This window comes from Panthera pardus, unplaced genomic scaffold, assembly GCF_024362965.1.
Source record: "Panthera pardus isolate Hobbes unplaced genomic scaffold, ASM2436296v1 HiC_scaffold_12, whole genome shotgun sequence".
NCBI classification, from domain to species: Eukaryota; Metazoa; Chordata; class Mammalia; order Carnivora; family Felidae; genus Panthera; species Panthera pardus.
In genome coordinates, this window is record NW_026526677.1 from 6,080,669 (window position 1) to 6,108,188 (window position 27,520).

At 43.1% G+C, this 27,520-nt stretch overlaps 1 protein-coding gene across 5 annotated transcripts; it reads left to right on the plus strand.

The window, feature by feature from the left end:
- The first annotated feature begins 2,136 nt into the window (after positions 1-2,136).
- On the plus strand, positions 2,137-12,288 carry LOC109246821 (RNA-binding protein 4B). 5 transcript variants are annotated; one of them, XR_002071461.2, is made up of 5 exons: positions 2,137-2,308; positions 2,992-3,415; positions 8,508-9,184; positions 10,790-10,951; positions 11,605-12,288. XR_002071461.2 is itself a non-coding variant. In XM_019415121.2 (4 exons), the coding sequence occupies exons 2-3, from the start codon at positions 3,004-3,006 to the stop codon at positions 9,173-9,175; spliced, it is 1,080 nt and encodes a 359-aa protein (XP_019270666.1). In that variant the 5' UTR covers positions 2,137-2,308; positions 2,992-3,003; the 3' UTR covers positions 9,176-9,184; positions 10,790-12,288. The 5 variants fall into 5 exon arrangements, 4 of the variants coding, with proteins under 4 accessions (XP_019270666.1, XP_019270667.1, XP_019270665.1 ...); XM_019415121.2 differs by having other exon boundaries at positions 10,790-12,288; XM_019415122.2 differs by lacking the exon at positions 10,790-10,951.
- Positions 12,289-27,520: the final 15,232 nt, after the last annotated feature.

Genomic DNA, 27,520 nt, shown 5'->3' on the forward strand with positions numbered 1-27,520 from the left:
TCCTGTCTCTATGCCTTTTTGAAAATTTCCACAACAAAACATTTCTTAACATGGAAAAAGCATATGCGCACTAAAAAGACATGTCTCGCAAAAACACAAAATAATACACATTAAACTCCTTAGAATCGTTGCCTGTGAGGGAAGGGGAACTGAGATAAAACAGAATAAATAAGAGTAGGGAAATAGATGGGGGGGGGAAGGGAGATGGAACAATATAAAAACGCAGGGAAGAAAAGGATGGTGAATGAAATGAAATCTTTAGAAGGGTGAAATGTGTTAAAAAGACATTAGTTTTGGTGACCTCAGAAAATTTGGGGAAATTGGAAAGGTGGACAGAACCCAAAACACAGCACTCAAAGGTGGGCAATAGCAGGTTCAGACTCTATATTTGAAAATAAATCTGGCCTGGAACACAGAGAAAGAAGCCAAGATAGAAAACATTAATAGTGAAGATGAGTGAAAGCGATTTCACAAATGGATGAGGAGGTCCCTATACACGTTTTAAAAGTCTGAGTGTTGGGGCGCCTGGGTGGCGCAGTCGGTTAAGCGTCCGACTTCAGCCAGGTCACGATCTCGCGGTCCGTGAGTTCGAGCCCCGCGTCAGGCTCTGGGCTGATGGCTCGGAGCCTGGAGCCTGTTTCCGATTCTGTGTCTCCCTCTCTCTCTGCCCCTCCCCCATTCATGCTCTGTCTCTCTCTGTCCCAAAAATAAATATAAAAAAACGTTGAAAAAAAAAAAAAAAGTCTGAGTGTTGGGGCACCTAGGGGGCTCAGTTGGTTGAATTTCTGATTCTTGGTTTTGTCTCAGGTCATGATCTCAGGTTTGTGGGTTCAGGCTCTGCACTGACAGTGCAGAGCCTGCTTGGGATTCTCTCCCCCCTCTGCCCCTCCCTCGAGCATGTGTTTTCTCTCTAAATAAACAAGCATTAAAAAAAAAAAAAAAAAAAAGTGTAGAGAGAAACTGGAAATTACCAAGAGGAGGAGGGAAGGAGAGAAGTAGCAGTAGGAGAAATCATGAGTTGTATTAAATTTGTAAGGACAGTGCCTCTTCTGACATGGTGTGGGAAACAAAAAAAGAATTCCGTGAAAGAAACTTATCAAAGTAGCTGGGGAGGAGGAGAGCACCCTGGGGAATTTGTACCTGATGGTATCAGAGAAGCTTCTTTGGAGCCACCACAATGAACAATGGTGATTGACAACCTCACTGGCATGCTCCACTCAGAGATAAACTGGGTCCATCAATCTCTATAAACGTCTATTCTTTGTTCAAGGATGACAGTGAGTAATCCACCTAAATAGCTTCTCTTTTGCCACCAGGAGGTGCCCTTGGACTACAGCTGAATTTTGAATGCTAGAAAGTGCTGAGGAGTCACAGTTGCCTAGACCTCCAGCAGCTTGGCGTGGACTTGGGAGACCCTTTCTCACCCCTTCCCTCCGTCCAAACAAGGAACTTCTCTGGGCCTCTGCACCAAGTATTCTTTTGGTGTGTTCACCACGGACCAGGGACCGTGAAGGACACACATCAGAGTTAATACCCTACCTAGAGAAAGAAAACCAGCCGACATATGTATATGAGCAAACAAAACGTTACTGATAAATGTAGCCTGGATAGCAATGCCTCATAGAGCTATCCCAGCTCTGCCATCTTTCGTTCTCTTTCCTCACCAGTGGATAACATGTTTGCAGTGAAAAAAACTAAGTTATATTGTTATATCTAAAGCTCTACAAAAATTGACTACGTCTGCTTGAAACGCTTAAAATGCTTCCTTGTTTCTAAAATGTTATCCCAAGCTACCAAAGAGGTTGGCCAGCCCGGTAAGAAACCCCAGGTTAGAGGACCCAGCGAGATAACCCTTTGTCATCAGCTACCCGCCCCCACCCCCCAATAGCACGACCCATTGTGATGATTAGCGACATCCGAGGCTTCCGATTACACCAAGGCAATGGTTGCGTCCGGAGCCCTTCTGACGCTTGAGCTCCGACCCTCCCCCAACCCCGCTTCCAAGGTACTGATTGGCTAGCCGGGGCTGGGGGCGGACTGACTTCCGCTCCGCAGCGACGTCACCAGTTGGCCCCGCCCTCGTGTCAGGGCGGCTGGGAGCCTAGCCCGAGGCAGCCATTTGTATGCGGCTGCGGGATTGGCCGCCCGGCTCCCGCGAGGGGGAGGGGAAGGAGGCAGAGCGCACTCGCGCGTGCGTGAGCTGGCGCGCGAGAAAGGGCCCGGTCGCGCCGAGGCTCGAGCGGCCGTCGCCATTTTGTAGGGTTCTCTCTGACGCTGGAGCCGCCGCCACCGCCGCCGCCACCCGGAGGTGCGAGTGGGTCTTGTGGGTTTGTGGGGAGCCCGGGGGTGGGCCGGGCTGGGCCTCTGGCGAACGGGGCTTGAACAAGGTTTGGGTTTCTCTGGCTGCGGGAGGTCCGGGGAAGACAACGGGAGGAGGCGGGGCCGGGTCTCCGGAGGGGGCGGGGCAGGGGTCGGGTTGAGTCTAGTCTTTGTTGGGGCGAAAGAACTGGAGGTTGGGTCGCTGGGGGAGTACGAGATTGGGGCCAAGGAAGCCTCTTTATTCTTAGAGTGTCTTTGAAGGTATTACCGCCCGGAGGAGACGTGCACAGATTTCCCTCCAAAACCTCGTTACCGGGGTCACTCAAGATAACATGCCTCTTGTCCCTTTCTTGAGCTCTTTCCTGCCCTCCCCAAACAGTATTTTAAGACAGAAAGCAGCCAACCCTGTTATTTAAATGCTCCTCGTTTCACGGAGATGATAGGCTATGCCACGCATGCTGACCCCCGACCTCCTGTTTGTGTGTCACATCTCACACTACCCCTTAAGTACAAACCTTTCCCCTCTACTGAAAAAATAATGAACGTTTATGTGAACGTTTATATGAATCTTGAAGGTGCCAAGAACTTCTTTGGAGGGCTAAACCAAATGCAATGCACTGGAATTCCCCACTCCACCCCCAACTTTTGGAAATCTTGTTCCTTCCCTCCCAGGCTCTTGTCAGGATGGTGAAGCTGTTCATCGGAAATCTGCCCCGGGAGGCCACAGAGCAGGAGATCCGCTCACTCTTCGAGCAGTATGGGAAGGTGCTGGAATGTGACATCATTAAGAACTACGGCTTTGTGCACATAGAGGACAAGACGGCGGCCGAGGATGCCATACGCAACCTGCACCACTACAAGCTGCATGGGGTGAACATCAATGTGGAAGCCAGCAAGAATAAGAGCAAAGCCTCCACCAAGTTGCATGTGGGCAACATCAGTCCCACCTGTACCAACCAAGAGCTTCGCGCCAAGTTTGAGGAGTATGGTCCAGTCATCGAATGTGACATCGTGAAAGATTATGCCTTCGTGCACATGGAGCGGGCAGAGGATGCAGTGGAGGCCATCAGGGGCCTTGACAACACAGAGTTTCAAGGTGAACTGCTCTGGGATCTGGGTGGCAGAACTGAGTAGTGGGGTCTAGGTCAAGACAGAGATAAGAATGCAGGACCACGTGGCTGGCAGGGTGGTGTCTTCAGTTCTATTTTGGCCGATATAATAGATTGCATGTTTACCACTCTTAGGTACGGTTTACTCTTGGGAGAAGCAAACACTTCCCCTTTTCAGATGTATTAGCCAAGATGTTCCTCCGCAGCTGTATAGAATCACAGACTGTGGGTTACTTTATCCCACAGTCTTCATTTATCTGAGTTCTGCTGGAAGTTTACTCTGCCTGGGCAAATGAGCACCTCATGTGAGAAGGGAGGATAGAAGTCTGTGGATTACCTGCTTCTTTTGTTATATTCAGGAAGCCTTATCTTCCTGATAGGAGTTTAAATGCCTAGGATTTTGTACTCTTTACTGCCTTGGGTGATAGGTTGTTGTAGGAAAGAGGAACAGAGACATCTAGAGAGATCCCTGTTAAAAATCTAGATGGTAAACCTGGATTTGGGGGAGTATCTTTTGAGTGCTCAAATATATTCGGTCTGTGAACTATACAAGCAGGGCCAAAAACCATGCCATTGGACTATTCTCTTCGGCCTACTATTATTTAATGGAAAAATAGAGGAAATTTTAAAAAAATACTAGGTTGAATGAGGTGATGGTCTTGCTTCTGAGAGGTTCCAGTAAGGGTGTTGTAGAGTGTATTGTGTAATTTTTTTTTTAAGTCTATTTATTCCTTTTGAGAGAGAGTGAGCAAGTGTGGGTGGGGGAGGGGCAGAGAGAGGATCCCAAGCAGGCTCTGCAGGGTCAGCCAGATGTGGGGCTTGAACCCCCGAACCATGAGATCATGACCTGAACCGAAATCAAGAGTTGGGCACTTAACCAACCGAGCCACTCAGGCGCCCCTAATTTTACCAGTTGTAAAGGTACATCTGTTCTTCTTAATACCTTGAGGTTGTCTGAAGACTCTGCAGCTGTGCTAATGTAGCCACTAGGCACATGTGGCTGTTAAATAAATTTAAAAATTCATTTTCTCAGTTGTACCGCACACATTTGAAGCACTCAGAAGTCACATGAGGCAGGCTAGTGGTGACTGAACTAGTGTAAATACAGAACATTTCTGTCATCATAGAAAGTTTTGTTGGAGAGTGCCGTTCCACAAGAAGTTTTCTGTTGACAGTATCATCTTGGGCCACACATTTACAGCCACTTTCCAGGTTCATAAATTAACACCACTTTTTCTGAGTGCCGCTAAAATTTGTTGAGAACTATTTAAGTGTCCTCTGCTAAACCTAGAAAACAGTGAGAAAAGAAATGGGAGACAAGGAAAAGTTGACCGGAAAAGGGTAAGAAAGTTTGCGGATAGTGTAGATTGCGAAGAGTGTGCATCACATTGCTCTGGCCTCAGCCACTGGTGCCCTGGCCTTTAGGTCACCTCTGTGGTACAGGGTGAAAGTCACAGATGACTTGCTACCGTTAACTAGTTGTGTGACTTTGGCCAAGTGTTTTAACCTCTCTGTGCTTCGTTTTCCCCACTTACAAAATAGAATTAATGATCCCTGCAGTACCTCCCTCACAGGATGGTAGTGAGGCTAGGATGAGGTAATAGATGTGAAAATGTTTTCACAGTAAAGCACTATAGGATGAAAGGGGAGTGTCGTCTGCTACAATGAGTGTGTTTCCATTATGGTTAGAAACTGATTTATAATTTGATAGTTACGCTTTACTCATTTACCTATTTTATTTGTTTTTTTTATTATTTTGGAAAGCTGTTGCCCTTTAGACAGCTTTAAAAATATTCTTAATTATTTTCACTTGAGACAAGAACATGACTGGACAGTGTTTGGAAAAAATGGGCGGGGGGGGGGTTCTCTCTTGACAGGTAGCAACATGTAAAGAATGCAGTTAAAGCCGGGTACAAACTCTGCAAAGATATCCTAGTAGTGTAATACTCCACGTCCTTACCTTTTTAATACACGATTGAGTAAAAAGATGAGGGCAAAAGTATGCGTACAGAAGTCAATTAATTGGGGGGCGCTGGCTTGGGAAGAGCGTGTGTTTTAATAAACCAGGTTTAATTACTCTAGGAAGTGGGTGTTTGAGTAATGGTGATCCATGAATTGTTTAAAACGTCATTATTGGAAAAGAAAAATCCTTTATTTGGTTTTCATGTTCTTAGCCTGGCTTCTCTGGAGAAAGGACTCCACTCCGAGTTATATATATAGACATTTTTATAACCAGCTCTTTTTTTTTTTTTTTTCCAGATGACAAGAGAAAGTTTAGCATTGGATAATATGTTAAGGGTTTTAAAGAAAATATAATCTACATACCAATTTGTCACATTTTTTGATAAAGCCTTTTTTTAGTCAACTGCTAATGAAGGTGGCCTCTTAAAAGAGGGCCATTTTGAACATCTTTTGAACCTTTATATGTTAATAGCTGCCAATTTAGGCTTCTGCGTTCAGGACTTAAGAAAGGAAACAGCGGAACCTCAGTTACCTGGGTCTTTCAGGACCTGTTTCCTCTCCACGTGTAGCAGTGAACGGGAATTGGGAATGATGAAGCAGCTGAATTGGGAATGATGCATGAGTTCGGGTGTCTTGTTCCCCTCCTCCCCCAACATGTAAACAAGCACTAAGCTGGAGTGCCCTTGTGGGTCAGCTACACACCCAGCCTTCTCTGGGTCCAGGCACGGGATAGGAGCTCAGTGTTTAGGACCCCAAGTGGCCCATCTCTCAGGATTTTAATAATCTTTTCTGTTCCAGTTTTCAGAAGAAAACACCTCTATTAGGTCGGTTTTCTGGGAAACGTTGGCAGCATATTTCAGTGACTTTTGGAGGTCTCAGAAAATCTTTTAAGTTTTTGGCTTCTCCAAGTGTAGTAAAGTGGTAGAATTTAATCTTTCGACATTCTTTGCCTTGGTTCCTTAAAGTAATAGAGAAGCACAGTATTTTTCAACTATAAGGACTTTAGGGGACTTAAAACCCTAGTTTTACGACCTTTGGAACATTGTGGAAAAAACAACTATCACTTCTATTCAGATCTTTCAATGCTGGTTAAAAAAATATTTTACCTGAATCCTTTTCACAGCTACTACAGAGGTAGATTTTGCCATAGATGTTTATAAATTTATGAGTTCTACTCAATAAAACAGGAATGAAGACTGGGTGTAGTAATAGAAACATCAAGCAAAAATTACTGAGTTTTGTTTCTCAAGAAAAAAATTCTTTTAATGTGCTTTTAGGTCTCTCAATTGGCTACTTTTTAGATTGGCATGGTTACTCCAACTTCAGAATTGGAGCAGTTTGTGTCTGTCACACAGGTTCATGTCACCATGCATGTTTGGAAACCAAGTACCTTGTGTCTTCCAGTCTAAGTCATAGGGAACTGTACGTTTGGGATATAAATTGGAGCAAAAAAGAATCCGTATTTCTGTTCTAAACATAGTTAGCCCAGGGTCCTTACTAACGTCTCAGAATTAGAATGGGAGTATTTAAATCTCTGAAAGCAATGGGTGGCTAAATGCTGCTTTCGGAGAATGACTGCCATTTGGCATCTGTTGACTCTCAGTGGTGATGGTGGATGCTGCATCTCTGCCGGCAGCTAGAAGAAGAACCTGAGCACTTTTGTTTGTGCTAAAGAAAAGGTTTTAACTTGGAGGCGGCAAGTACTAGAAACTGGGGTGGTATGAATCTTAGACACTGGGCGGAACTGAGTTTGACTAAAGTGATGTTACTGCACTAACCCGCTCCCCTCTCAGGGTCAGTGCATGGCACTGTTCTGGCTGCCGTCCTGAATCGGGCTGTTTCCAACAGGATGGTGGAGCACGAGGCCTCCTATCCGCATAGCTGCATCCAGAACAAGGTCTGTTAAAGAGAGAGCAACTTGCTGATTGTGGAGGGGGGATTTGTTCCGAGCAGCCTTTAAGAGTGACGCGAAGCCCCTGTTCTCTGCCTCCAGTGGCTGCCTTTTGGCCACGATTTGAGAAGTAACTGACTTTATCTCCAAAGTCTTAGGCAGTTTGGCACTAAATACTGCCAAGAATAATCCTTTCCTCAAACTGCTTTTAAAGACCTTGGATGCTTTCATCAGTAAGGGTCCCTGGGCATGGTGGTACATAAGCCCTGGGCAAAGATTGTTTCTTCTCTTAGCTGTTCCTGGTGCTGGTCATTTCCTGGAGGAATGGATGTTGCTTGTTTATATGGGTGCCCAGAGAGACCTTTAGGTAAATGCTGCATTTTTCTAAGAAGTAGATAATCCCCTGTGAAGATCGTAAGCTACGCTGCAGGATGAAATGCTGGTCATTCCATTACATGGGAACACATTGTCCCGAAGAAACCAGAACTGTTTCAGTATCTTTCTAATTTTTGCTGTTGAGACACCTTGGTCAAGTTTTCTTTTTCACGGTAGGCATGGATTCACCCTTGCTGAAAAATGTGGGGTGGGGTTGAAATCTGGAGGGCCTTATAACTCCTAGAGGTACTGGAGGTGAAGCAGATGATGAGCCAGGTATGATTTGTGTACCCAACATAGCCTTCTGGTGACATCTGCAGAAATGGCTGGACGAAACAAGATGGACGGAAGATCGCTGTGGTTTTTAAGCTACAGTTAAATGCTCAGGCCTTGTATTGCCCTGAGTAAATCAGTGAGAGGTTGGTAAGATGCTTTTCAAATGTGGCATAACTGAGGTGTCGTTGGCTATCTGATTTGGAAGAAATGGCAGGTCTTGAATCGTTACAGTTATAATCAATCTTAGCAGTGAAAAGTGCTGAACTGAAAAGTTTCTCAGTTTCTGTCTTGGGGGGAGAGGGGGAAGGAAGGGAACGTTGTGGACACAGAAGTAGGAGGGAATCTGGTCAGCCTGGTGTAAGTAGAAAGTATTGACTGATCGCAGAGAACTCAAAGTTCCTAGCTGTCCTCTATATTGAAAAGTAACTTCATCTTTTGGAGGGAATTGCTGAAATAGGGTTGCAGGAGTGTGCGTATGTATGTGTGTCTCAGACCAACTAGTTTACTTTCGTTTTGGGGAGGATTAAAGAATGTCATTGAGTTATAATAAGTCTTCTTGCATCTATTTTCTCAAGGCAAAAGAATGCACGTGCAGTTGTCCACCAGCCGGCTTCGGACTGCCCCTGGGATGGGAGACCAGAGTGGCTGCTATCGGTGTGGGAAAGAGGGGCACTGGTCAAAAGAGTGTCCAGTAGATCGTACAGGCCGTGTGGCGGACTTTACCGAGCAGTATAATGAACAGTATGGAGCAGTGCGCACGCCTTACACCATGGGCTACGGGGAATCCATGTATTACAACGACGCATATGGAGCACTCGACTACTATAAGCGTTATCGGGTCCGCTCTTACGAGGCAGTGGCAGCGGCGGCAGCGGCTTCTGCGTACAACTACGCGGAGCAGACCATGTCCCATCTGCCTCAAGTCCAGAGCACAGCTGTGACCGGTCACCTCAACTCCACTTCTGTTGATCCCTACGACAGACACCTGTTGCCGAACTCAGGTGCTGCCGCCACTTCGGCTGCTATGGCTGCTGCTGCCGCCAACAGTTCCTCCTATTATGGAAGGGACCGGAGCCCCCTGCGTCGTGCTGCAGCTGTGCTCCCCACAGTTGGAGAGGGCTACGGTTATGGGCCAGAGAGTGAGCTGTCTCAGGCTTCAGCAGCTGCACGGAATTCTCTGTATGACATGGCCCGGTATGAGCGAGAGCAGTATGTGGACCGAGCGCGGTACTCAGCCTTTTAAAAACTGGAGGTGAGAGTGGGGTGGGTGTGGTTAAGAGACTCTATTTTGTTTCCTTGAAAGAGACCTGTGCTGCATGGAGGAGGCTAAAGCCACCTGTTTGTTTGCTGTCAGGACGGTCTCCAAGTGGTATAAATTACATAGTAGTAGTTTTCAATATTTCTCTAGCTTAGGCCAGAGGTTCATTTGGCCTCTTGAGGTTTTTTAGTGTACGACTCCAACCAACTTTTTCCTTCTGAGAGAACAACAAACTCAGTTAGTGCGAATATTATTTAATCAAGCGTAAGCAATCTGGGTTACAGAATGTAGTTAAGAGAACATTTGTTGAGTCCCCTCTTTGTACATTATATTATTGAGTCTACACAATAAGCCTTTAAGATGTTTTCTCTTTTACAGAGCAGGGAACAAAGGCTCAGAGAGGTTAAGTACTTTGAGGTCATCTGACAATTGAGAGGTAGAGTTCAAACTCAGGCCTTGCTGACTCCAAAATGACTCTCTTTCCACCATGAAAGTCACTGTGGTCTAAGCTGAAGAGCACGGGTTCAGGAGTTACGAATGAATGTCACGGTGAGAATTTTAACTACAACTTTAGACTTCTCACTTGCCAACAAAACTACTACTTAGGTCATTAGCCTTTATCAGAGGAAGCTCTTCTAATATCCTAGAGTTATAAGCCAAATAAAGATCTATAAATTTCAGGTGTTTATTAGTTCTAAGACCCTTGAAAGCAAAATGTTTTGATGCCACTGTCCCATGGAGTCCTTTCCTTATTGGTAATCCAGAGCATCTTCTTCTGCGTGGGCACTTTAAGCCCCGTTTCTGCAGAGTCTGTGTTACTATCGTGTAGAACCCCAACACTTCTCATTTCTTCTAGCAGTTTTTGGTTTGTGTTCAAGAGGAACCTATAAGGAACTAGGAGAATAGGTAATTTTCTAACGGGTATAAAATCCCACTGGTGGTGCCCCTACTTCAGACAAGGTATGCCAAAGATGTTGGAATGTCAAGAATAATCAGCAGTAATGTCTAGAGCTTGATAAATCTCTTCATCTGAGTGGAAGTGGCATCACGACAACTTCTGTTCTCATGGTTTTCCTTGTGCTTTGAAATCAAGCATCACTTGAATTGGAAGCCTACCCGAGAGGTCAGATGGAGTTACCGCTGAGTTTCCAGGGTTCCTAACTTACCCTGTTGGTAAATATATGTGTAGAAGAAAATAAAGCAATAGGAATTTGCCCTTTTATGTAGTGAGAAGCAAATGATGGTTTGAACCTGTGATGAATTATACCCTGTGTGACCATGACACGACTGGGATCTCCTGAGACCACTGTGTAGTGGTGTATCTTCATGTGTGTGTAGGTAATCTTATACTTTGTGTAGCTTGCCTTAATTTTTACTTTTAATGCAGCAGGATCTGCCATGAAGCAGGATATTTCTCTAAAGGTGGTATCATCTACCAGATGACTTCTGTTTTTCTCATATGTGTTTCAAAGTTAAATTAGTGTACTATGGTCTTAAAAGGGTATCGTTAAGGTATTTTAAAGTGAATTTTGACTGCAAGCAGTGGTTGTTCAACTAACCTCTTTTTAGTGATGACTTTTAAAGAAACTTACCTTCCAGGTGTGAACCTCAAATGGACTGAATAACCCTGAGTTGGTTGCAGTCCCAGGAGCCTGATGTTAATGAGGCTGCCAGGATGAAATACTCCAGAACTGTTGGGGATCTGAATTTGGGTCTCACCCTAGCAGAACTGATTCAAGAACGTCACAACTTTTGAAGTCGGTTGGTACAGATCAAGACCAAGATTTGGCCCTTTGTCTGTAATAAGTAGAGGAACTTGGTGTGAGTTAACTTCTTTTCTCCCCCAGCCATTGGTGTCTGGAGTTCCCATCATCAATGGGAGAATTAGGGAATTTTAGGATTTCTTCCTTTGATTTGGTAAGGGAGATGTGATCAATTAGGGGAACTCCTGGAATTATGGCTCTAAATGTGTGACAGTATGACATGTAGGTATGTTGGAGGGTGAATGAACCATTCCTTGATATGCTTTGTGATTGCTGTTTATGAAGCTTGTTTACTTATGAAAGAGTAAAACGAAACAAATTTAGAGTAGTACAGTTGGCCATATTTGAGATCTTGGCATCTTCTGCTTTTTTCTGGACCTAAAAATTAAATTACGGTTTTGGATAATATCCACGTATGCCCTTTGTTGCAGTGACAGTAGCCTTGTATCACAGAGGTTGTCTTGCCTAAAAGATGGTAAGAGAGTGGAAAAGATGTATTTTATCACCAACACAGCAGTCTGCCAGATAGATTGCTTCTAATTCTATATATATAACTAGAAGTAGAGTCCTTGGTAATTACATGGGATGTAAGTTTGATCCAGTCTGACTTGGTTTTGTTTTGTTCTTTGTTCTTTTCCCCCTGGAATACAGGACGGGACCAGGGCCCTTGTGCTCGGAGCCAAGCTGCTCTCCAGGCATTGTGTAAGCCTCTTGTGTTGTGCTCTCTTTCAGGTAGGATAATTGCGGACTGAACCCTCGGGCTGCGGTCATATATGAGAACTTGCTCCGCGCGGTCCCCTTTGCCGGGATGTTTCCATTGCTTCATGTTTCAGTAAACAAAGGAGTTTGTGACCAACTATGTTTTCTTTCTTAATTTAATTCTTCTAAGTTGACTTTTCTTTCCTCCTGATACTAGTCTCTGTAGCCTTTCACTCTATTCCTTATATTCTCAGCCTCTGAGCAGCCCTAGGTAAGGATTATGCTGGCATCCCCTTTTTCCTGTACAGTGGAACCCCTCTTATCTTGCTTTCCTTAGGAGTTGAACCCTTCTCCCTGTCTACCTGCAACATCTCCTTTCCCTTTAAAATGACCATGTAGTGGCAAGCGACCTTTTACTCTTCTCTGTTAGCTCTGGACTCTAACATTGAAGCTAATCTTCTGAAACTGCTAGGACCATTGGGGTTTTGGGGGAGGGGGGTTGTTTTGTTTGTTTTGTTTTTTTATGTCTGACCTGTGATCGTGGTACAGCATTAGCTGAAATTTAGCCTTGTTTTATTCCACTCCTCCCACTTTTTTTTTTTAATATTTTGACAAATAAACGTTTCTAACACTTAAGTACCTTTTTGTGTTATTTACTGTTGCGTTATATACTGTTATTTACTACCAGTTATTTACTACTGTTATTTACTGCCAGTATCTTCTAACTCTTGTATCTTCTGGTTCTTTCTTAGTTGTGCTCAAACTACAAAATTCAAATGAGTAATTGCCTGAAATTTAGATGTAGAAAGAGGGGTTTGGTGCGGTCTAGGTAATATGGCCTCAGTCAGTAATGGGTGAAGAAAAGTTAGCCAGCATCTTGAGACATTGACGAGTATGCTACTGCATATGGTCGGGTTCCTTCTGTCTAAATAATGAGTTGCTCTTTTCACTTTACAGGTTAGCAAACTCAGATTAGAATGCCTTACCAGGAAAAAATAAGCCAGAATATCTCCAATGACATCAGGTTGACTCTATTTGACTTCATCTGTTCAATTAAATTCACTTAAAACTACTCAAGCCTCACTTCCTATGGTATTAATATTCTGCTAGGATTAGACTTTGCCTAAAGTGAATAATAGTTATGAGACCAAAAAGGGAGAACATGTCATATTTTGAGCAGAAAAGCAAGTAGGGTATTAATGATCAGAAGGGACAACATCCTGCAATTAAACATGTCTATAATTTTTTAAAAGATTTATGGATGTTGCTTAGGTCCCTAGAAAAGCAAGGTTAGTGATGGATTCAATGCTACTTAAGCTTTATTTATTGCAACCTAGATGGAAATGCTGGTGTGTAAATTCTGACTACCTGTGAATTTTAGAGCAAAATTTCCCGATTTTTTAGGGGTAGGATACAACAGTCTGGAGATACTAACCTGTCCGTGCACCACTGCAACCAAGTGGTAAAAGTACACGAGGCCCGTGTTAGCTTCAACATTCCCTAAGGAGGCAGGGCTATCCGTTTTACATTTTTAAAAAAGGCAGAGATACTGGGATTCCTTGTCATTCATGTACAAGGTACCAGGCCGAACAAAGATAAGTATGTACAGGTTTTGTTGAGCTCATCAAAATGTCAGGTCCTCCCTGTGTGCTTTGGGTGTGTGGGAACTTTTAATGTAACAGTTTAACATACCTTGATTTCTGTCTCCCTGACAGATCAAACAAAAAACCCAAAACCCAGCATTGGCAAAAGTTCTACACCAACTCTGTCCAATAAAATCTTGGCAGTGTTGGAAGTGTTCTACATCTGTGCTATTCTCAATTTATAGCCATTAGCTACATGTGGCTGTTAAGTACTTGAATGTGACTAGTGAAGCTGAGAAACCAGTTTTTTTATTTTATAATTAGCCACGGTGGCTAGTGGCTGCTACTGGACAGCACGGTTTCGATGATAAAATAAGTTATGTAAGGAGGGGGAAACGCCTTGCACAATCATACAAAATATTTTTCCTTTAAAAAGTCCTTTCACTGCACCAGAATAACATACTGGGAAAGGGGTTGGTTTCCAGCCAATGTGAGGACGTTTCGTAGGAACAAATGTATTTCTAAATCTGTTATTACCATGAGAAATTGCATGTTGTGGACACAAAATCCCTTTTATCCAAAGACCAAATTTCTCTTTATAGACCATTTCAGAGTCCCACGAAACCTCTCACAATAAAAGCACCTGAATTCATTGATCAGTGATTTGAATTTCCTACTATGAGCCAGGATTTAGGTGATGAAGGAGGGGAGGCCTATGTGGTTCCTAGCAGAGAAACAAACGTTAATTACATCTTTTGTAAGCACAATGGAGGGTGGAGTACAGGACGCTCTGAAAACACAACAGTGACGGGGATGGGGGATTGGGCGGTGGACTGGCAGTTGCTAGTCCAAGTGAGGAAGCAGCTCATGTGAAGGCCCCTGATCAGGAAGAGTGTGACCCACACTAGGAACCAAAAAGGGAGCTCTGTGGCAGAAGAAAGTGCAGTAGGAATCTAAAGAGGGAAGTTCTAGGCACAGTTCATTAGAGCCTTACAGGCTATCTTAGGAATTTCACCTTTATCCTAAAAGACTGGGAGCCATTAGAGGGTTTTAAGTTTGGGGGTAACAGGATCAGACTCACTCTTCTTAAAACAATCACTCTTGGGGGCGCCTGGGTGGCTCAATCAGTTGAGTGACCCTTGATTGCGGCTCAGGTCATGATCTCACGGTTTGTGAGTTCAAGCACTGCATCAGGCTCTGCACTGGCAGTGTGGAACCTGCTTGGGATTCTCCCTCTCTCTGCCCCTCTCCTTGTACGCTCTCTTGCTTGCTCGCTCTCAAAAATAAACATTAAAAAACAAAATCACAATTACTCTGTATAGGAACAGAAGTAAATTATTATATGTGAAATTTATGTGACATAACAGCAGCAGTCTGTCCCCTGATCATGAAGCCAAAAAGGGTGACATTTTGTCTTAAAGGGGGAAAACATACCTTGTAAACAGAAAAAGGACCGTTCATAAGGACATGTGATTCAAGGGGCAAAGGGGTAGGGTTTAAATCCCTGAGGTTAATCAACCCATAAATAACAGAATGAGCTATGCCTCTCCCACCCTAACGTTTGGTGAGCACCTGTTGTTGGCCAGAACCTAAGGGCTTTGCACAAGGAACCACTGAGGGGCAGGAGAGATGAGATTAGGTCTCAGCTGAGAGGATGGCACAATGAAAATGGTAATTGCTGTGAGGAATGTAAAAGTATTGTGTGAACTCAGAGAAGGGCAATTACTTATGCAATCCTACCAAAACTATGGCTTAATTTGTGCCTTAAGACCTCTCTCCTTTGAAACAAACACACTTACCAATTTACAGACAGTGAAAATGGAGGGACGATGGAAGGCCAAGGGGCTATCCCTGGCCCAGTTTGGGGGTGGAGGATAAGAATGAAGAATATCCCCAGATCTTCCATCACCATGAATTTCTTCCTGAGCAGTCTATTTGATGTGGGGTTCTGGGAATCCATCCAAGCAACACCCAGCCATAGTAGCAGCACTGTAAGGCACTTCAAGTACAAAGCAAAATCAATCCTAGCCTGATTTAAATATTACTGCCCAGAAAAGCATCCAGATTCCCCGAGGTGGTGTCTGAGAACTCCCTGGCTTCTACTGCAACACCTTCCCTGGGGTGGTAGGGGAGACAGAGACTCGTTACAGTGTCTACTTGGTGAGAAAATTCCTACTGTAGCTCCAAGGCCTCGCTCTACCCTTTAGGCCTGTGGCAGCAGACAATTCGGCACAAAAAGATACCAAGCTCTCAGCACTCAATGAACTGCACAGAGATTGTCTGAAGGCAAAAAAAGGTTGGCTGGCTTCAAGGCAGCCCAGAAAAGGGAAGCAACTTGCCCAAGATTGGCTTCATGGCTTGTCAGGATTTGGCTCACAAATCTGGTCCTCAAAGAGTCTCTTGCCCTAGATTTTGGAGGAGGAAAAGAGAGATAAAAATACATTCCTAGGAAAAGCTGTCAGCTTGTCAGAATAATTCCTCTCAGGGCTTTCTTAAGATCTTGGCTATGTTCTGCTAAGGAGACCTGAAGTACCAGAAATGACAGATCAGCCCTAGGAACCCACAAGGGAAGAGGTTAAGGTCTGGTGAGAGGATTTCAATCAGTAGTGCCTTAGGTTTGTGGGCCCTTTGAAGATCCCAGCCAAATTCAAACCGCACAACAGCCCTGTAGATTTGATGACTCATCAATCATCTCTGCTAGTCCACAAGAACCCAATGAGGTAGCATCCTTGGCTACCCTGGTAATTAAAGCAACAGAGGTTTAAAAAAGTTAAATGACTTGGCCCCGCTCCTCTGGCACACGATGCTGAGAAAAAAAAGGTTCCTGATTCCTAGTGCTTGTTTTCTAAAGCAGAAAGCCACAAGAAGCTACTGAAGAGCAGCTGGCAAAGGGACCCAGCAGTCCTAGCAGTAGACCTATCCACATGAAGGGGATACAACAGAAGATTTTAAGCTGCTTCACTTGGCAAGGTGAACTAGACTGCCAGTGAGAGTGGCCCCGGACTGACCTTGGCTCTGCTATCTCTGAAGTAGGGCAATGGCTACAAGAATTAGGAAAATGAGTGGTTAAGGAAAGCAGTCTTCCCACCACGTACCATCATATTCCCTCCAAGTTGGGGCATGGCCAGGACGCTTCAGTGGCTGTGTGAACTGTGCTCCACCTCTCCATATAGACACAAGGAAGAATTTTAGAGATCTAAATTGGGCGATTGGCCAACACTCCATGGACCACACTGGTGCTGGCACCCGTTGCCACCTGGAACCAAAGTGCACTGGAGACAGAGGCTTGCATCAGGCAGGTATGGAGCCTTGGGACCCACAGGGAAGCCAGAACTCTGGGTGCACCTCACAATAGAGCTCTCACTGCCACTGCACAATCACTAAAGGCTGAAATTTGGGCTCTGGAACTAGACTGCAAAAACTTAAATTCAAGCTCTTTCTGTGGCCTTAGGTGTGTTACTTGACCTCTCTGAGCCCATTTCATTATAAAATGGGAATAATATAACCTTCCGGTTTTGTTGGGAGTAAATATAAAAAACACTGAACTGTCTATTCCCACCATAAATAAACTGGGGACCCTGGGTGGCTCAGTCGGTTAAGCGTCCAACTCTTGGTTTCGGCTCAGGTCATGATCTCATGGTTAAAGGCACTAAGCCCCATGTTGGGCTCTGCACTGACAGAATGGAGCCTGCTTGGGATTCTCTCTCCCTCTCTCTGTCCCTCCCCACTTGTGTGTGTACTCTCTCTCTCTCCAAATAAACTTAAAAAACTGATGTGGGCAAGCAAAAGAGAAGGTTCCACCCCTTCTGAAGCTCATGAATTAATGGAGTAGGTGGACCTTCAAATACACAAATCTATGATGACAAACTATTAAGAAGGCTATGCATGCTTGCAGAAAGGTGGAGGAAAGCTGTCATCATGCTCTTTAGTCCTTCAAGGATTCCAACTCCCCCTCCTTCAATTTCATACCCAGCTATGAGACCTAAAGACCAACCCACCTGCTCAGCCCTTAGGGATCACCAAATCTCAAAGCTAACTGGCCCTTCTAGGTTATCAAACAGTTCTACCTTCTCTGCTTTTTACTGACTGAACTCTTATGGGATAGAACACAACTCCAGCCCTAACAGTGGCCATCCCCCCAATCCTCTGGTCCTACCCCCAGGGTCTGGTTCTATGCTGGCTGGCACTTTTTTTTAATGTTTATTTATCTTGAGAGAGACAGAGACAGTGCAAGCAGGAGAGGGGCATAGAGCGAAAGGGAGAGAGAGAATCCCAAGCAGTATATATCCCAAGTATGTGTGTGTGTGTGTGTGTGTGTGTGTGTGTGTGTGTGTGTGTATATATATATATATACACATACTTACATATATATGTATATATATATATATGTACTTATATATGTATATACTTACATATATACATTTATTATTAAATGCCTGTTATGTATCAGGCACTAATGCCTGGCACAGGGAATTTAATTCCCTGTCCCACCCCCTCCCCCAAGCTTGCAATTTTGTGAGGAAAATGTTCACTAAATAAGCAAAGAAACTGAGTTAAGTACAAAATACATAAGCTGGGCACAATGGCAGGGAAAAATGGGAGGAGGCATCTACTTAGAGGTTGACAGGGAGGATCCTCTGATACTTGATCCTGAAGCTCTAAGATCTTAAGGGTATGAAATTAGCCCTAAAGTGGTTATCAACGGAAATATAATGTGAGCCACAAATGCAAGCTACATAAGCAGTTGATCCTGGAACAAGATGGGGGTTGGGACATCGACCTGTATAGGCAAAAATCCACATATAACTTTTGACTCCCCCAAAACTTAATAGCCTATTGACTTGAAACCTGATAACATAAACCTTACTTACACATATTCTGTATGATGTATGTATTATATATTGTATCCTTACAATAAAGTAAACTAGGAAAAGAAAATGTGAAGAAATTCATAAGGATGAGAAAATACATTTATAGTACTATACTGTATTCAGTGGGAAAAAAAAAAAAAAAAACCCACATGAGTCAATCCACACAGTTCAAACCTATATTGTTCAAGGGTCTTCGACTGTAATTTGAGAACTTCTACTAGCCACATTTAGAAAAGTAAAAAAGAGGGGCACCTGGATGGCTCAGTCAGTTAAGCATCCGACTTTGGCTCAGGTCATGATCTCATGGCTCCTGAGTTCAAGCTCCACTTCAGGCTCTGACAGCTCAGAGCCTGGGGCCTGCCTTGAATTCTGTGTCCCTCTCTCACTCTACCCCTCCCCCCACACATGCTCTAAGAATAAAGAAACACTAAAAAATATTAAAAAGTGAAAAAACAAAGGTGAAACAAGTAATTTTATTTAACCCAATATATCCAATATATGATCTAATATTATGGTCTTTTAAATATGAATATCTTACATTATTTTTCATACTAAGCTTTAAATACCCATGGGTATTTTACACTCATAGCACCCTATATGGCTATGGCTATCCTACTGGACAGCACAACTGTCCAGTTGGTATACAAAACCAAAGGAATTTATGAAATTGCCTAGAACAGGGTTTCAACCTTAACACTATTGACATCTGGGGCTAGGTGATTCTTTGGAGGGAGAGAGAGATTCTTTCCTGTGCACTGGAGGATACTTAGCAGCATCCCTTGTCTCTACCCACTAGACGCCAGAAGCATCCCTCCACCCCAAGTTTTGACAATTAGAAACTTTACACTGCCAAATGTGCCAGCAGAGGGTGGGGACCAAAGAGTGGAAATCACCAACGATTGACAACTAGTGACCCAGAGGGAGAGCGTAGAGAGAAGAGGGTCCAGGAAAACTATGGGGAACTGCAGATTTAGCATCTGCCTTAGGTAGTATACACAAGCAATTAAAAGGAACAAAAAGAAAAGAAGGGGTATGGTGATTTCCTGTGAAGACCTCAGAGGTCCATTTCTAGCACATGAAAAAAAACCTAACCAATGTCACTAACAGCAACATCAAGAAGTCTTCCCCCACCGTCAAGTTTTTCTCTTTTCTGAACCATTCCTCTAGACCAAGGAATACCCATGAAATTTCAAAAGCATATACAAAGGACCACTGTCCTCAAAGAAAAATTCCATATACCATTTTGGAGAGATTAGGAGTTATCCAAATTAGAGGAAATCATAGGTACAGATTCAAATCTCAAACTATCATTGCCTCTTAAACAGACAGCCTGCTTGAGCAGAGAAGAAATCTGGGGCTGGAAATGCACATGTGAGAATCTTCAGAATACAGATGGTTGGTAAAGCCAAGGGAATTTGTGATACCAACAAAACGAGAAGCATGGAGAAAAGAGAGAATAGAGCCCTAGCCTCATTTCCACTACCCTGAAAAGTTATCAGCTTCCTTTTCACCTTGAAAACCCAAATCTGTTTAAAACAAACAGAAAAGGGACTTAAAGGAACATCCAGAAAATAGCTAGTGTAAATACTAAGGGAGAAGAGGCCTTGCTATAAAAAGCCCAGCATACAATGTGACTGAAAGAGTAGGACAAAGAGAACTAAGATGAGGAGGGGACAGATCATGCAGGGCTTTACAAGCCTTTCGCTGGATTCTGACTTTGACTGAATGAAAGAAAGAGCCCCTAGCTGGGGTGGGTGGACACAGGTGTGGGGTGTTTGACATTATCTGATTTCCATTTTAAAAGGATCACTCTGAGGGGCACCTAGCTGGTTCAGTACGAAGAGCATGCAACTTTTAAGAGCATGCAACTCTTGATTTCAGGGTCATGAGTTCAAGCCCCATGTTGGGCATAGAGCTTAAATATAATAAAATTTTAAAAAAGGATCACTCTGGTTGCCATATTGTGAATAGTTGGTAGATAATGTAGAAGCAGGAAGATCAACTGGGAAAGAACTTCGGAAATCTAGGTGAGAGAGAATAATGGCTCTGCCTAGGCAGCCAACAGTCAGGGAGATTCTGAAAAGTAAAACCAGTAAGATTCCCAATGTATTGAATGTGGGGGTAACGAAGTTCTGGGCCAGAATAACTGAAGGATGGAGTTTCCATCAACTGAGATGAGGGATGGGTATAAGAGAAGTGGTGGTGGAGGGGGTTATCAGAAGATCAAAATTATACAAGTTTTAAAATATCACACACCTAAGCAAAAATGTCAAATGGGCAGTAGGATATGAATCTGAAGTTTGCAAGAAAGATCTAGAGCAGAGATTTAACTTGGGAATGTTGACATATAGATGGTTTTTGAATCCACAGCATCACCAAAACCCACAGCTGAACTATGGCGCCTCTAACATCAAGAGGTCAAAGAGAGAAGGGAACCAGCAGAGGAAATTGAGAAGGCAGAAAAACCAAGAGTGTTGTGTCCTGAAGTCAAATGAACTAAGTGTGAAGGAACAGAAAGTAATCAACTATGTCAAAAAACTAATACCAAAGACATAAGTAGGTAGATGAGGACTAAGAATCGACCAGGGGTTGAGGGAATTAACTGCAAAACAACACAAGGGCCTTTGGGGTGACAAAAATGTTCATCTTGTAATTTATCAATGTGTCAAACTGTACTCTTAAAATCAGTATTATTTTTTCCACGGAAATAACTTCAATAAAACCTATTTTCTTTATAAAAGGTGAGTCACACCACACTCCCCTGCAAGACTATTTCACTCAGAGTAAAGGCCAAACAGGTCCTAGATGATCTGTCCCATCACTGAACGATCTGACCTCCTCTCCTACTACTCTCTCCCCATCACTCCACTCTCGCCCCTACCAGCCTTACTGTTAAAACAGGCCAGCTACTATCCTATCTTGGGGGCCCTGCTCAAGTTGTTTTCTCCACTTGGAATACTAGAAGTCTGTTTGGCTCTTACTTCATTCAAGTCTGGTCAAACCTCAGTCTCTCCAGGAGGCTTGGTCTCCCATTCATCACAGTAATCTGCCCACACATACCTCACTCTAGCTCTCCTAATACTCCATACTCAACTCTTCCCTTGCTGTTAGGAAACAAAGCTGTTTCCTAACAATGTATTTATTCAGTATGTTCACTGACTTGGGTAGGAGTGCAAGTTTCAGAGGTGGAACTTCATGAGGATTAACACAGAGGAGAAACCACCACACCACCACAACAGACATGTGACATGAGCAAGAAATAAACCTTGGTCTTCTCAGTTTAAAAAAAAAAAAAAAGAAAGAAAAAAAAGAAAAAAGAAAGTGACCACATGATTCAGCAACATGAAATCACAAGCAATGTTCTGGTAGAATGCTAGGGGTAAAAGTCTGACTAAAGAGGGGTGCCTGGGTGGTTCAATCGGTCAAGTATCTGACTTTGGCTCAGGTCATGATCTCATGGTTTGTGGGTTCGAGACCCGCGTTGGGCTCTGTGCTGACAGCTCAGAGTCTGGAACCTGTTTTGGATTCTGTGTCTCCCTCTTTCTCTGCCTCTCCCCTGCTCACGCTCTGTCTCTTAAAAATAAACATTAAAAAAAAAATGTTTTTTAAGTCTGATTAAAGTGGATTTAAGAGAAAACAGAAGGCAATAACTGGAGACAGAAACCCCATAGAAAACACTTTTGAGGAGTTTTGCTACAAAAAGGAGTGAAGAAATGAAGTGGTAACAAGCAAGGAAAATAGTCAAAAACGTTTTTTAGTGGGAATAACAGATAATTTGTAACGCTAGCAAGACCCAGTAAAGAAGAAAACTGGATGACAAGACGGAAAAAAACACAGTAGCAAGTTGGGCCAGAGGGTCTAAGGAGAGCGTTGACCTTAGGTAACAGCAGCTCACAAGAGGGAATGTGATGTGGGTGCAGATGCTGGAGAGGAGCAGGTGTGAGAAGGCTAAAATTCCCTCTGATTGCTTGAAGTCTGAAGCCTATCAGTAGCTGAGTAAGTATATGAGAGGAAATGAATGGACCAAGGACCTATACTCTTGATTGCTTGGCAGAACAATGGGTCTACATGAAATACAAGTTTTGTGATCATTCATTAAAGTGAGACCAGTCACTGAAATTGGTTTTTCTCCATCACCTTCAGCCTCGTCAGTCAGGTAAATGAACAAACGAACTGGATTTAATCTGGATGTGATTCTGTCAAGGTGTATGATGAAGCTACGGTACTAGGTAGCCCCAGGGCTTGCAAGGAAAATGATGTAGGCAAACAAATGATAATGACTGGCTATGTATTTCAAGTTGGGTAAGGAAGAATATTAAGAGGGTGAGGGACAATGAAAAGTTGGATCAATGAATTAAAAGTTCTAGTGGGATCAAAGGGTTGGAATACTGAAGACAGTAACCTGGAGAGACAGAAGATGGCTAATGTTAAGAAAAGGAAGTAAAGGGGCGCCTGGGTGGCTCAGTCGGTTGAGCGTCCGACTTCGGCTCAGGTCATGATCTCGCGGTCCGTGGGTTCGGGCCCCGCGTTGGGCTCTGTGCGGACAGTTCAGAGCCTGGAGCCTGTTTCAGATTCTGTGTCTCCCTCTTTCTCTGACCCTCCCCTGTTCATGCTCTCTCTCTGTCTCAAAAACAAATAAATATTAAAAAAAATTAAAAAAAAAAAAAGAAAAGGAAGTAAATTCTAAGAAATTAAAAAGATGGCATTTTGGAAGGGTTGTCTTCAAACCAAAAAAAAAAAAAAACAAAAAAAAACAAGACACCCTTCTACATCAGTCGGTGCACCACTGATGTGATTTACGCATCCCCCCTTGGGGAAGGGGGAAAATACTGCCAGGAAGATTTCTTACCCAACTGTTACCTTAAAAGATGCCCAACATTAAAACCTAAAGGAAATTTGTTTAAAAAAACTGTTTTATGACTAATTTATTTTTGATGATTCCAGCTACTGTTTCCATTATTCACTCTGATACAAATGTATGAGTAGGTTCCAATATTAATTTTCTAAATTTAAAGTTATATGAGCTACGTAAGAAATTAGTTTCTGATGAAAAACAATCAACCAGTAGGAATGTTGGTCTCTATAATACATCATGCCATGTAAAGTCTGTCAAACAATTTAGTGAAATCAGGGGGAGGCTGTTCCTGTTGCAGCATGAGAATGTTAGAGAACTGGATGCCAAGATGGGGTGGGGGGAAACCATGGCTCTGGACACCAAGAAATTAAGACACCTGCTAATATGTAACTATAATCTATAACTTGACCTACAATCACTACAGAAAACAGGATGGGTAAAAGTTCAGCAAGTTTCCCACTCAGTAGAAAACCTGGGGGTTGTAAGAGCTTCACTTAGGTCCACATAATGATCCATAACTTGGACCAAGTCTAAGATATGTTTTGTAGTCAGATAACTTACATATTGTAAAAGGCAACTAATGGTCTTGAAGCCTAACTCAAGGAAAAGGCCCTAAGACCTGAGTAAACAAGAACTCCTAACAGAGTAAAACGTAAGAATAGGCCAAATATGCCAATGCACCAGATGCAACTGGAGCAGCCAAATAAAATGAGCCTCTTTCACCAAATATGAGGACATTCCAAAAATTTGCAAAAACATTTTGTCTTAGATTGCCAAGTAGTATGATTTGCCAAAGGAAAGTTAAAAAGTTAAGGGGTTAATACTTATGTGTCTGCCCCAAGTTGGTCTGCATGCTTTCGACCAGAGCTAGAAACAGTGCTGTAACTAAGAGGCACAGGTGAGCAGAGAAAGGTCATTCTCATCCATCTGGACCAGTAAAGCAAGATGGTTCCTGTAGGCCCAATCCTGATAGAGAAGTCCCAGGCATTGTCACGAATGACTTGGGGAGTACCACCAGTTAGTTTTTCAGCAAGCTCTGTATGTTGAATACAGAACGAATCCTGGAGGACAGGCAGGCCAACCCCAACAAATCTGATTAACACATCATAAAGTAAAGCCTAAGTACTTTATTCTAAGCACTCTAGGCACAAATTTACAAGGGTTGATTTCTGCCCCCAAAGCCAACCCCTAGAGACTGTGATTTAATTGGTCTATGGCAGTGGTTCCTCCCTGGATAAACAGGATTTGTTAGAGTAGGTAGGAGGCATCCATGTCCTGTTCATTCCAGCCTTTCATCAAAAAGCGTACTAAATGGGCACCTAGGTGGCTCAGTTGGTTTAGTGTCCAACTCTTGATTTTGGCTCAGGTCATGATCCCAGGGTCATGGGATCAAGTCCCAAGTTGGGCTCTGCACTGAGCATGGAGTCTGCTTAAGATTCTCTCTCTCAACCCCTCTGTCCCTCTCCCCAACTCGTGAGCTCTAAGATAAAACTTCCTACTTACATTTGTTTAAAAATCAAAAAAAAGGGTACTAAAATTTCTTCTTATAATCAGAAAAGGAGATATGATTTCTAACAGCGTTACTTTCATCCCTTTAGTGCCACTGCAGCTGAGGTTTCAATTTGTTCCCAAATTGAGTGGCCACCTAGAAAAAAGAGGTTAGAGATCTACATCACATTTATAACAAATAAATCCCAAATAGATAAAAAAATTTTTTTTTTAATTTTTTTTTTTTACCGGTTATTTATTTTTGAGACAGAGAGAGACAGAGCATGAATGGGGGAGGGTCAGAGAGGGGGAGACACAGAATCTGAAACAGGCTCCAGGCTCCGAGCTGTCAGCACAGAGCCCGACGCAGGACTGGAACTCACGGACCATGAGATCACAACCTGAGACAAAGTCGGACGCTTAACCGACTGAGCCACCCAGGCGCCCCTAGATAAAAATTTTTAACTTAAAAATAATGAAACCATAAAAGTACCAAAAAAAAAAAAAAAACCAACTTCTTCAAGTGCAGAAATACCAAGTATAATGCAAAACCTCAAGTCTCAAGAAGAAAAAACTGGAAATTCAACTACCATATATTTAATTTTCCTGCATGGCAAAACATCATAAAACAACAAAGTGGAAAAAACACTAGCAACTCATATCACAAAATTTATTTCCTTAATATATGTATTACTTCCACAAATTAATAAAATCAACACTCAACTGTAAAAGGGTAAGGGCTAACAATATGAGGACAAAAAGGAAATACAAATGGCTGTTAAAAATGTAAAGATGATCTACCTCATAAAAATGGATGCTAAATTTAACTATAATATTATTTTAAACCATCAGTTTGGAAAAAACCAACAAACACACTGGATCACGGTTTAAGGAAACATTTTCATACCTTGCTGGTGGGAATATATGAACTGCAGTAACTTTTGAGAACCTGACAACATGTACCAAAATGTAAAATGCTATTCCACCTTAAGAATATAGCTTACATGAGTGCCTAGGTGATTCAGTCGGTCAAGCATCTGACTCTTGAAATCTGCTCAGGTCATGTGGTTGTGGGATTGAGCCCCATGATGGGCTGTGCTGAGCATGGAACTTGCTCAGGACTCTTTCTCCCTGTCTCCCTGCCTGCCCCTCCCTTGCTCATGCATGCCCTCTCTCAAAAATAAACATTAAAAAAACATACAGGGGCACCTGTGTGGCTCAGTCGGTTAAGTATCCAACTTCGGATCAGGTCATGATCTCTTGGTTCATGAGTTTGAGCCCCAAGTCGGGCTCTGTGCTGACAGCTCAGAGCCTGGAGCCTGCTTTGGATTCTGTGTCTCCCTCTCTCTCTGCCCCTACACTGCTCATGCTCTCTCTCAAAAACGAATAAATGTTAAAATACTTTTTAATAAAAAATATATATACTGACATTCCTGCAATATGCCGTATTTCATGGACTACAAAATGCCACTGATTTTATGGTGCATCATTACTTTACATACGACTAAAACCAAGGCACCTAATTAAAACTGTGGTATCAAAATACATTCAGAGATATTAAAAAATTGGGGAAAATGTAAGAATTGATTAAATATATAATCCTACAGGGGCGCCTGGGTGGCTCAGTCAGTTAAGCATCTGACTGCTGGTTTCAGCTCAGGTCATGATCTCACGGTTTGGGAGTTCAAGCCCCACATCAGGCTCCATGCTGACAGCATGGAGCTTTGAGATTCTCTCTCTCCCTCTCTCTGACCTTCCCTCTCTCTCAAAAGTAAATAAACTTAAAAATATGTGTATAGATAGATGTATCTATCTATCTATCTATCTATATATATAAAATCCTATAACCTCACATTAATTTCATTCCATATAACTTTTATTATGGAAAGAGCCAGCGAACGCACACACGAGCAAGGAGGAGAGACGGTCAGAGGGAGAGAGAATCCCAAGCAGGCTCCATGCTCAGTATGGAGGCCTACCTCAGGGCTCGATCCCACAGCCATATCATGAACTCAGCCAAAATCAAGAGCCACACGCTCAACCGAGCCACCCAGGCGCCCCACACTTCTTTTTAAATTGAAGTATATATTCAAAAGTTGGTTCCCTATCTTTGCCAGGCCTTCTACATTTTATAGATGGTACCATGGTGAAACTCATCAGGAAACTTTTTTTGGCATCTTAGCTCCCAGGCTGCATCTCTGGCTTTCCAGGAAAATCTCCTTTGTTCACTACAAAGTCTGCTCTTCAATCCGTTTGAAATCTATAAATAAACCAAAAAGTCCTACTCCTGTTCAAGCCAGTGGGTAAAAACTATCTTCATTCCTCTTGCAATAGCCTGGATGAAATAGACAAGACTGGAAGTTTTATACTAAGGAAGCTCCCGACCCTCACATTGAATTTTAACATTTCTTACACAGTGAAATTGAGAGGCTGTACCTTGTTGCATAATGATGTAGGAATAATTCAATATGTTGCATAAAGGTACTCAATGAAACCAGCAGGTTCAACCCTTAGAGAAAGAACCAGCCCTCGTGGACAAAGAATACTGGACAAAGAATACGGTTTCCCTCGCTGGTCTTGACAAGTTAGACAAAACAGGAGCCGTAATAAAACGCTCAATTTAGCTTTTAAGGTTTACTTCCCACTAGCTAAGCATGTCCTTCATTGGAGTCCTACCTGTATCTGAGGTGCTATTTACTGGTCAGTAAAGTAATACAATACAAGCCCCTGCTCCTGTCAGTTGGAAAGGTTCATGGAGCATTAAGCCATCATCTCAGGAGCTGTTAGCATGACAACTTTTATTTTTATCTTACTTCATCCTCCCCAGGTGCAACAACTTTTTAGCTGTTCTTACCTTTATGTGACTCAATAAGATGGTCATTATTCTCCATTTGCCACTTTTAAAATTATCTGTTGGAGCACCTGGGTGGCTCAGTTGGCTAAGCGCCCAACTTTGGCTCAGGTCATCTCACGGTTCATGAGTTAGAGCCCCACATCAGGCTCTGTGCTGACAATGCAGAGCATACTTGAGATTCTCTCTCCCTCTAGCTCTACGTCCTTCCTCCACTCTC

What these genes read in the sequence shown, in the direction of transcription:
- LOC109246821 (XM_019415121.2), top strand. Translation starts at nt 3,004, where the DNA reads ATGGTGAAGCTGTTCATCGGAAATCTGCCCCGGGAGGCCACAGAGCAG. An exon ending in TGACAACACAGAGTTTCAAG is followed by an intron (nt 3,416 to 8,507) that starts GTGAACTGCTCT and finishes TATTTTCTCAAG; the next exon opens with GCAAAAGAATGCACGTGCAG.